At 42.2% G+C, this 11,242-nt stretch overlaps 1 protein-coding gene across 6 annotated transcripts in view; it reads left to right on the top strand.

Annotated features, from left to right (window-relative positions):
• The window catches only part of wdfy3 (WD repeat and FYVE domain containing 3), a 110,310-nt gene extending 105,433 nt beyond the window's left edge, over positions 1-4,877 (top strand). For 5 of the 6 annotated variants that reach the window (XM_069718776.1, XM_069718777.1, XM_069718773.1 and 2 more), the window contains 5 exons: positions 487-630; positions 2,448-2,687; positions 2,803-2,914; positions 3,019-3,216; positions 4,107-4,877. In XM_069718776.1, the coding sequence (XP_069574877.1) occupies positions 487-630; positions 2,448-2,687; positions 2,803-2,914; positions 3,019-3,216; positions 4,107-4,227 (815 nt within the window). In that variant the 3' untranslated portion in view covers positions 4,228-4,877. The remainder of the gene's footprint in view (positions 1-486; positions 631-2,447; positions 2,688-2,802; positions 2,915-3,018; positions 3,217-4,106) is intronic. The other variant, XM_069718774.1, reaches the window with a different exon arrangement.
• The last annotated feature ends 6,365 nt before the right edge of the window (positions 4,878-11,242 follow it).

Raw genomic sequence — 11,242 nt, 5'->3', positions numbered from 1 at the left:
CCTGGACACACACACACACACACCTGGACACACACACACCACACACACACACCTGGACACACACACACACACCTGGACACACACACACACACACACACACCTGGACACACACACACCACACACACACACACATGCCATCCCCATCACACAAGTCTTTATATTCCCAAACTTAAATAGATCCAAACTGTCCTGATGTCCTTCAGAACCGTCCAGAACCTCCAGGATTTACCCATCGTGAAGTGTTCTGGTGTAACTTGGACACGCTGACAGAAAACCTTCTCCAGACACCGACTCATCACCCATAAACATATCGTATTATATGAATATATATATATATATATTGTCATATAATATATATATATAATATGTCATAATATATATATTATATCATATAATATATATCTATATATTATATGATATATAGAACTTTATTTGCACCATAGATTTCTCATTAAAACATGTTGACAACGTCTGCTGGTGTCACAGAAGGCGGTGAGAGTCACAACGGCGACGACGACAGCAGCGAGTCGGACGGAGACGAGCCGAGTCTGAACCAGGAGCCCGGAGCGCCGCGCGACCCGTCGACGGGCGGCGGCAGCCAGCCGGGCAGCGCCGTCCACCGACCCAGAGGTACCGACTCAGTCACAGCCTGTCGGGCTTTTACAACTTTGGAGAAACTTTGTGCTGTTTATGATGAAGAAATGTAGAGAATCTTTCACTTAAGCTGGACTTTACAGTGGTGTGAAAAAGTGTTTCCTTCCTGATTTCTTATTTTTTTGCATGTTTGTCACTTAAATGTTTCAGATCATCAAACAAATTTAAATATTAGTTAAAGATAACACAAGTAAACACAAAATGCAGTTTTTAAATGAAGGTTTTTATTATTAAGGGAGAAAAACAATCCAAACCCACATGGCCCTGTGTGAAAAAGTGTTTCCCCCTAAACCTAATAACTGGTTGGGCCACCCTCAGCAGCAACAACTGTAATCAAGTGTTTGTGATAACTTGCGATGAGTCTTTTCCAGCTGTGGAGGAATGTTGGCCGACTCATCTTTACAGAGTTGTTGTAATTCAGACACATTGGAGGGTTTTCCAGCACCAACCTCCTTTTTAAGGTCATGCCACAGCATCTCAATAGGATTCAGGTCAGGACTTTGACGAGGCCACTCCAAAGTCTTCATTTTGTTTTTCTTCATCCATTCAGAGGTGGACTTGCTGGTGTGTTTTGGATCATTGTCCTGCTGCAGAACCCAAGTTGGCTTCAGCTTGAGGTCACGAACAGACGGCCGGACGTTCTCCTTCAGGATGTTTTGGTAGACGGTAGAATTCATGGTTCCATTTATCACAGCAAGTCTTCCAGGTCCTGAAGCAGTAAAACAGTCCCAGACCATCACACTACCACCACCATGTTTTACTGTTGGTATGAGGTTCTTCTTCTGAAATGCGGTGTTACTTTTACACCAGATGTAACGGGACACACACCTTCCAAAAAGTTCAACTTTGGTCTCGTCAGTCCACAGAGTATTTTCCCAAAAGTCTCGGGGATCATCAAGATGTTTTCTGGTAAAAATGAGACGAGCCTTAATGTTCTTTTTGCTCAGCGGTGGTTTTGGTCTTGGAACTCTGCCATGCAGCCATTTCTGCCGAGTCTCTTTCTTCTGGTGGAGTCATGAACACCGACCTGAACTGAGGCAAGTGAGGCCTGCAGTTCTTTGGATGTTGTCGTGGGGTCTTTTGTGACCTCTCGGATGAGTCGTCGCTGCTCTCTCGGGGTAATTTTGGTCGGCCGGCCACTCCTGGGAAGGTTCACCACTGTTCCATGTTTTCTCCATTTGTGGATAATGGTTCTCACTGTGGTTCTCTGGAGTCCCAAAGCTTTAGAAATGGCTTTAGAACCTTTTCCAGACTGATAGATCTCAATTACTTTCTTTCTCATTTGTTCCTGAATATCTTTGGATCTCAGCATGATGTCTATCTTCTGAGGATCTTCTGGTCTACTTCACTTTGTCAGGCAGGTCCTATTGAAGTGATTTCTTGATTGAGAACAGGTGTGTCAGTAATCAGGCCTGGGTGTGGCTCGAGAAATTGAACTCAGGTGTGATAAACCACAGTTAAGTTGTGTTTTAACAGGAGGGGGCAAACACTTTTTCACACAGGGCCATGTGGGTTTGGATTGTTTTTCTCCCTTAATAATAAAAACCTTCATTTAAAAACTGCATTTTGTGTTTACTTGTTATCTTTGACTAATATTTAAATTTGTTTGATGATCTGAAACATTTAAGTGTGACAGACATGCAAAAACATGGAAATCAAGAAGGAGGCAAACACTTTTTCACACCACTGTATGTCTCAGCTTTGTTCCTGCAGAGACTCTTCCTCTATAAAGGAGCGCTGTGGTTTATTGTTTTGTTTGATGGTATGATTTGGTCCTCGTCTGCTCCCTGAAGGTCCGTCGGCCCGACCCGGAGCGTCCTGGTCGATGGACAGCGGCTCTGACGACTCCCACCGCTGGTCCGACACCCTCAGCATCGACGAGAAGGACGGCTTCGTGTTCGTGAACTACTCCGAGGGCCAGACCAAAGGCCCCCACCCACATCCCCACCCACACCCCCACCCGGCTCACCCGGTGCCTCAGCCCCTCCATCCCTCCGCCGCCGAGGCCCGGACGTACAACCAGCTGAGGGCCGGTGGGTTTTCCAGGGTCTGAAGGGAGCGTTTCTCCTCTGAGCTGCTGACTGAGCTGCTTCTTCTGATTTAATAAGAATGTAAAGTTATAACCGGTGTTTGTCTCGGTGTGTTCAGGCTACCGGTGGGAGCGCCAGCTGGTCTTCCGGAGTAAACTCACCATGCACACGGCGTTCGACCGCAAGGACAACGCTCAGCCGGCCGAGATCTCCTCGCTCTCCATCTCCAAGTAAGACCAACTTCCTTTCTACTGTCCTCCAGACGAACGTGTCCGTCCGTCCGTCTTCCTCTAACCCGCCTGTCCTCCCCGTGACCTCCGACCTCTCCCTCCAGGGACCACAGTAAGATCCTGGTGGGTGATGGGCGCGGCCGAGTGTTCAGCTGGTCGGTGAGCGAGCAGCCGGGCCGGTCGGCGGCGGACCACTGGGTGAAGGACGAGGTGGTGGACAGCTGCTTCGGCTGCACCGTCCGCTTCTCGCTGACGGAGCGACGCCACCACTGCAGGAACTGCGGGCAGCTCTTCTGCCAGAAGTAAGATCACCGACACCCTCCACTCTCCTCCTTCCTGCATGTTTTATTGTTTTGAGATTGTTGTGATCAAAACATTTGGATTTTGCGGTGAATTTTCTCAAAAATGTCGAAGTAATTTGTGGAGTTTTAAGTGAGTTTTTTGCATTAAATTGCAGGAATTAGAAAAGTTGGGAGTTGAGAAAGGAAAATTAGATATTTTTTAATCACCACCTGATAAAGTAATAAACATGTAATCACTTCCTGTGATAATAATCATGCTGCACTTCAGAAATATTTTAGTTCTCATCTTTTTAATGTATTTATTGAACTTAGAGAACCGTGTAGATAAAAGCTCTTAAAAGGTCCTAAAAGGTCCTAAAAGCTGCGTATGTTTCCAGAACAGAGCGTCTGTGACTGGAATATAGAAACAAGGACTACATCAGCTGTCAAAATAAGAGCTTTAGATGCTGTTTAATTCATGTTCATTCAACACATAGACCTGCTGGATGAAACCAACAAAGAGACGTCTCTGACAACTGGACGTGTGGAGAAAACTCATTTAACATCCAGTAATATGGAATCACTTCCTTTGATCACAAACATTTAATCATCATTTTAATGTGAAGAACACATTTCCCACAAACCCCGTCATTTTGGTGAGACAGGTGAAGAACCAGTGAAACCCAGCAGGCGTTTGCAGGTTTCTGCTGAGACTTCCTGTTCGTCAGCTTCATTTTCTTCATTTTCTTCATTTTCTTCATTTTCTCTGTTCATGACGTTTCTGGATTTAAACACTTTGCACAGCGACTGTATATATTTTTTATTTTGATAGATTTTTATCTTCCTCCTCCACCCTGAGTTTCCCGCCTCCTGCTGGGTGTTCCAACTTCCTGGTTTCTCCTTGTTTTCAGGTGCAGTCGCTTCCAGTCGGAGATCAAGCGGCTGAAGATCTCGTCTCCGGTTCGCGTTTGTCAGAACTGTTATTACAACCTGCAACACGAGCGGAGCGCCGAGGACGGCTGCAGAAACTGAGCTCCGCCCACCTCCACCCGCCGCCTCCTGGGGAGCGTTTCATTTCTCCACCTGCTTCGTAGTGCCCCCCCCCCCTCCCCCACCTTCAAACATCCAGTAACCACATGGACTGAAACACGAAGTGGCTCGGCGAGGGAGGCGGGATGAAACAGGAGGAGGCGGGGCTGTGATGCTTCAACCAATCACCTGCCGGGGAGAAAGTCCCCGGCCAGCTTGGAGCAGAACTTGTTGATAGTGTAAATAGGTATCATGGCCTTTTTAACTCCGACAGGAACAACGCAGAAAAAAAATAAGGTCAATGAGGAAAAAAGCAGCCGCAGCGTGTAACATAGCGTCGTGACTAACAACTCCCGGCTTTAAAAAAAACAAACGGATCGTGTGTCGTCGTCCGGAGGAGCAGCGCGAGGGCGGAGCCTGTCAGTAACTCCCGTCTGTGGGCGGAGTTATGCAAAATGACCTGCGTTGTCTCTCCGATCATGTTGTTCTCGTTGTTTACAGATTTGTGTTGCGTTGCCCACGGCGTCCATCATCAGACCGGCTTCGCCCTTTTTTATTTGCCAATTTATTTTTTATCAATTATGATGTTTTTTGTTTGCTGCTTCCTGAAAATGTTATCAGTTCATTATCGACCATATCACTCCGTTTATCTTCGTGTTCTGTCACTTCCTGTTGTCCTGAAGGGAAACATCAAGTAGCTGCACACGTGTGTTGTAGCTGCACACGTCTCCGTTTCACGTGCAGCTTCCTGAACACGTCCACAAAAAGGGACTTCATGAAGCGTTTTTATTGATGCTGCTGGTTTCTGGTCAGATTTGTTGTTGGTTGGACTTCACCAACATCGTGGCATTAATGCAGCAGGTCTGATCTCACGGCACTCACACACTTTATCCTTCACCCTCTCACGTTCACACCGTTCAGACAGATGTTAACATCAGATGCAGGGAGCAGCGTCCGTACATTTTAAACATGTTTTGTGGTATTAAATTAATTAAATCCACGTCATAATTTCAGATTTGAACAGAGGAGACGCTTTAGACTGAGAGGTTCAAATCAAGTTCAATCTGAAGTCTTCCACGTGGTTCGTTTGATTTCTTAATATGTAGCGGTGACGTCAGTGATGTCATCAACCATCAGTGATGTCATCAACCATCAGTGATGTCATCGTTGGTTTGTGATCGTTATGAATCCTCCAGTTCAGATTCTGTCCGTCACCATCTTGCTAGTTCGGAGCGGTTTGGAGCAGGAAGTGACCATATTTGGACGAGCTGGGGGAGGAGCCAGAGGTGGATCTGACCTATCTGATCGGAAACCTGACGATACTACGTCCCGCCCACCGACAGCTGTAACCTGACTGCACCGCAGGCCTTTCAATCAAACAGACACGCCCCCAAAAACAGGTCTTCTTGAATCTTCTTTTCTAATGAATGAGGGATTATTTTCAGATGGACCTCCAGAAAACTAAGAAGAAGGAGTGACTTTAGCTAACAACACCGAGATAACTGATGGACACATTTTATTCACTTTGGATTTGATGAGAGAAGTTGAATGGGAGTCTATGGAGCCGGAGGCTTTTTGGAGCCGACCTCTAGTGGCACTCGCTGGTATTGCAGCTGAAGACACGTCTGGATCGGACTCAGAAGTCTGAGTTCATTCAGCATTTAATGAAATGACTTGAAGAGGTTTTAGTGAGTCTGTCCTGATATGTTTCGACTGAATATGAATTTAATTGAAAATTATCTTCCTCCTCCTCCTCATCCTCCTCACTCTTCATACGTGTCACTTCGTTCGTGTCTCAGTGGGCGACAAACTGCTGCTTTCTTTCTGTATTTCTTTCTTTATTTCTTTCTTTCTTTCTGTATTTCTTTCTTTCTGTATTTCTTTCTTTATTTCTTTCTTTCTTTCTGTATTTCTTTCTTTCTTTCTTTCTTTCTGTATTTCTTCCTTTCTTTCTTTCTGTATTTCTTTCTTTCTTTCTTTATTTCTTTCTTTCTTTCTGTATTTCTTTCTTTCTTTCTTTCTTTATTTCTTTCTTTCTTTCTTTCTTTCTTTCTTTCTTTCTTTCTTTCTTTCTTTCTTTCTTTCTTTCTTTCTTTCTTTCTTTCTTTCTTTCTTTCTTTCTTTCTTTCTTTCTTTCTTTCTTTCTTTCTGTATTTCTTTCTTTCTGTATTTCTGTATTTCTTTCTTTCTTTCTGTATTTTTTTCTTTCTTTCTTTCTGTATTTTTTTCTTTCTTTCTTTTTGTATTTCTTTCTTTCTTATTGTATTTCTTTCTTTCTTTCTGTATTTTTTTCTTTCTTTCTTTCTTTCTTTTTGTATTTCTTTCTTTTTCTCTTTCTTTCTCTCCCTCCCTCCCTCCCTCCCTCCCTGTTCGAGTCCCAGCTGTGGTCCTTAAACGTTGCTCCTCCTCGTCCTGATCCTCACCTGCTCTCGTATTCGTCCTTCTGATATCGTTCTACATTTCTGTCCTTTAACGTGCAATCACGCCACCCAGCTGAAGTCTATCAATCACGAGTTCCTTCTTCACGTGTACAAAAAACAAAAAGGAATGACGAGTTTTTACGTTGTCTTTCGAACTGAAGGTGAATTTCACAACAGAGAAATCGACTGTACAAAGTATTTATGCAATTATAACTGGTTTTAGATTTTTTTTTTTAATGATTATTGCGATTTCAGCAAGTTTTGTTACTTGTTGCATGTCTATTAACACAGCTGACTTTCTGTGTCAGTGCATTGTACATGTTCTCGCCGTTAGGTTCTCCTCTTCTCTTGTTTTCTGGTTGTTTTTTTGTTTTTTTTGACAAGTCGACAGGTTTGTTGTACAGAGCTGCAAATCACGTCCCCGAACCCCCGCAAGGACTTTTGTACTCTTTACGGAGAAAATTCAGGACTTGATGAGAGAAGAAAAAAAAGAGAATAAATCCAGGATTATTTTGGTGGTCTTGTATTAGACTGCATTATTACGGTATCTGGTGTGCAATCTGTGATAGCTGAATGTTCCTTGTATATTTGTGTTCACTAAATCCTCCCAGAGAAAACAACTGTAGAGTACCCCCCCCCCCCAACCCACCCCCTTACAGAAACAAAATGTTCCAATAATGCAATAGATCTGGTACTTATCCTTTTTATTTCATTTCAATAAATAATTGCTGTTTACCACCAATGGCATCTTGTTTCATCTGTAACCATGGAAACGACGTTCACGGAGCATTTCCCTCAATGACGACTTTATTAATTCAAAAAGTTGCTTCAGGTTCAGACTCTTGCTGTGTTTCAGATGTTCTACTGTCCTACTCTGGACACTTTCTACCCTAAACGGTCGCCATCTTGGCTCCGTAGAGGAAGGGGGCGGGGCCACTGACATAAAGGATTTTCAAATTAAAAGCGTGTGAGGAAGCTGCAGCTGTTCCTGAACACAACGTGTTTGTTCTCTGCTGCTGCTGGACAGAAGAATCAGAGGTTTTATTGAGTACACAAAAACACACTGAATTCTGGGTAAAATAATGACAGCTGCAGATATTGTGGAGGCTGATGTGTTCACATGATGAGGTCATTTCCTGTCAGTGTGGTTTGAATGAACAGGACTGTGTGCACAGTGAGAGTCCTGACATGTCAGAGTAGTGTGTGTTAGTGTGTGTTAGTGTGTTAGTGTGTGTTAGTGTGGAACACAGCAGCAGTTAATCGGTTAATTTTAGAGTTCATCTTCAGGTTCTGTCTGTGGGGAAATTAAAGTTCAGTACTTTTGTGTTTGTGCGGACAGATGTGAGGTGGAGGGTTCATCTGCAGGTCACAGCTGGAGTCACTGTGGTGGTGCTGCAGGTGAGTTTGAGGGGCTGCAGATGCATCATGTCAGTGAGTCCTCACAAAACTGGTACAGATATGAAACAGCTGTGTGTGTGTGTGTCTCTCTGTGTGTGTGTGTGTCTCTGTGTGTGTGTGTGTCTGTGTGTGTGTGTGTGTGTGTGTGTGTGTGTGTGTGTGTGTGTGTGTGTGTGTCTGTGTGTGTGTGTGTGTGTGTGTGTGTGTGTGTGTGTGTGTGTGTGTGTGTGTGTGTGTGTGTGTGTGTGTGTGTGTGTGTCTGTGTGTGTGTGTGTGTGTGTGTGTGTGTGTGTGTGTGTGTGTGTGTGTGTGTGTGTGTGTGTGTCCTCCGCAGTAGCACCAGCAGACTCATCAAGTTCAAAGAAGAAACGGGACTCAGACCGGAAGTGTATTAACTCGGACTTCAAAATAAACCTTAAATGTATTTACCACAACAACATACAGTAGAAATATATTGTTACATCTGATAACTGAATGAAAGCAGCTTGAGGTACTTCCTGCAGAGACCTGACATTAACCTGTTATTATTATTTATGTTCACTTTTATTTAGGTGACAGACATTTTATTTTAATGCATTATTTTGATAATTTTACAGCTTCATTCTCTTTGTAAAATGATTCCAATATGTTCTTATATATATTTAGAGTTTCTTAGACATTTCATACACTGTCACACTGTGAAAAGTTCACATTTAGATCATGGAAACAAGGTTATCAACTCGTGTTGAAATCCACAAAGTCACAGACACCGCAGATATAAAAGTTAACAAAAGGTGATTGACAGCGTTGCTTTCAGTGGAGATTCAATTTATTAAATCTGTCCTTTTGTTTCATTCATTACATCTACAAATGTAATCTATTTTGTAAGATATCTAGAGTGGTGGTTCAGTGGTTTTCACGGTCGCCTCACAGTAAAAAGGTTCCGGGTTCCAATCCCGGCCTTCCTGTGTGAGTCTTCAGGTTCTCCGTGTGCCTGCGTGGGTTCTCCGGCTTCCTCCCACCATCCAGAACAATGAACCTCAGGTTACCTGGTGGTTCTACAAATGTCCCTGAGGTGTGAATGAGAGCGTGGACGGTCTTTGTCTCCGTCTGTGTCTCTGTCCTGTGATGGACTGACCACCTGTCCAGGTGAACCCTGCCTTCGCCCTCAGTCAGCTGGGATAGGCTCCGCCCCCCGTGACCCTGTTCAGCATAAAGCAGGTCGAGATGATGGATGGATTCAAACTCTGATTTCAGTCAAACGTACACTTGAAGAATGGACAGAAGTGATCAGCAGGTCGTATGTTTAGATTTGTTAAGTCCTTGTGATTGATATATTGTGTTCAGTTATTTATTGTGACTGATTTTTGTTATTGATCACTTTGGAGTTACTTTTTTCGGGTCAGACAACACGGACGTCCTCTTCAAGAAGGACCGGAGTCGCCTCCATCTGCTGAGAAGACTGATGTCCTTCGGAGTCTGCAGGACTCCGCTGAGGACGTTCTAGGACTCTGTGGTGGCGTCGGCCATCTTGTATGCAGCGATCTGCTGGAGCTGTGCAGGAACAGAGATGGACAGGAGGTCAAAGGTCAGCTCTGTCCTGGACAGTCCTCTGGACTCCATAGAGGAGGTGGGGGAGAGGAGGATCATGGACACCACCTCTCACCCTCCATGAGGCTGGAGGAGCTTCAAGCAGCTCCTTCAGACTGCTGCACCCTCAGAGCAGGAAAGAGCGCCACCTGCAGGTCGTTTGTTCCGATCGCTGTTAGACTTTTCAACACCATAAAATGATGTGGCACTATTCATATTAATATTCATATTCATATTGATATTAATATTCATACTGATATTAATATTCATATTGATATTCATATTGATATTCATATTGATATTAATATTCATACTGATATTAATATCCATATTGATATTCATATTGATATTAATATTCATACTGATATTAATATTGATATTAATATTCATACTGATATTAATATTCATATTGATATTCATATTGATATTAATATTCATATTGATATTCATTTTATTGCACTGGGCACTTTTTCTATTCATCCCAAACTGTATTTATTTATTTGTATTTATAATATTTGGTTCTTTTGTGTATATAGTCTGTGTATATAATCTGTATATAGTCTGTATATAGTCTGTATAGTCTGTATATAGTCTGTATATATAATCTGTATATAGTCTGTATATAGTCTGTATAGTCTGTATATAGTCTGTATATATAATCTGTATATAGTCTGTATATATAATCTGTATATAGTCTGTGTATATAATCTGTATATAGTCTGTATATAGTCTGTATAGTCTGTATATAGTCTGTATATATAGTCTGTATAGTCTGTATATATAGTCTATATAGTCTGTATATAGTCTGTATATATAGTCTGTGTATGTCTGTATATAGTCTGTATATATAGTCTGTATATAGTCTGTATATATAGTCTGTATAGTCTGTATATATAGTCTGTATATAGTCTGTATATATAGTCTGTGTATGTCTGTATATAGTCTGTATATATAGTCTGTATAGTCTGTATATATAGTCTGTATATAGTCTGTATATATAGTCTGTGTATGTCTGTATATAGTCTGTATATATAGTCTGTATATAGTCTGTATATATAGTCTGTATAGTCTGTATATAGTCTGTATATATAGTCTGTATATATAGTCTGTATATATAGTCTGTATAGTCTGTATATAGTCTGTATATATAGTCTGTATATATAGTCTGTATATAGTCTGTATAGTCTGTATATGGTCTGTGTATCTATTCACTGCTTTTTCTCATATTGTGTGCACCTTTTCTTTCTATGCTGCTGTGACGACTGAATTTCCCCACAGGGGGATCAATAAAGTCAAAAATCTAAAATCTAAATCTAAATCTGAAATTAAAATTCAAGACTTTCTTCAAAATGTGAACACGTCTTTTATACACATTCAGCCTCACATACAAATATTTGGAAACTATTGGCTTTGCACCAGATTTTAAAACTTTCAGCGTAATATTTTACAAGCTGATCACGTTTATATGTAAAATCTTTATCAGCAAATTGTAGCTGTCTTTATACCACAGAGGAGTGAATGCAGGAGAAAAGATTTGAGTATTAGAAAAAGAAATTCGGCACTGCTTTTACTCTGAAAGTCTGAACCGGAGGTGGTGTGTCGTCACTCCCCGGGCTCGGCGGCGGTGGGAG

This window comes from Brachyistius frenatus, unplaced genomic scaffold, assembly GCF_029030835.1.
Source record: "Brachyistius frenatus isolate BFR_SWC_R1_liver_20210118 unplaced genomic scaffold, ASM2903083v1 Contig_199, whole genome shotgun sequence".
In the NCBI taxonomy this organism is placed as follows: Eukaryota; Metazoa; Chordata; class Actinopteri; family Embiotocidae; genus Brachyistius; species Brachyistius frenatus.
The sequence above is the reverse complement of the archived record's forward strand: the minus strand, read 5'-3'. Positions and strand labels throughout refer to the sequence as shown.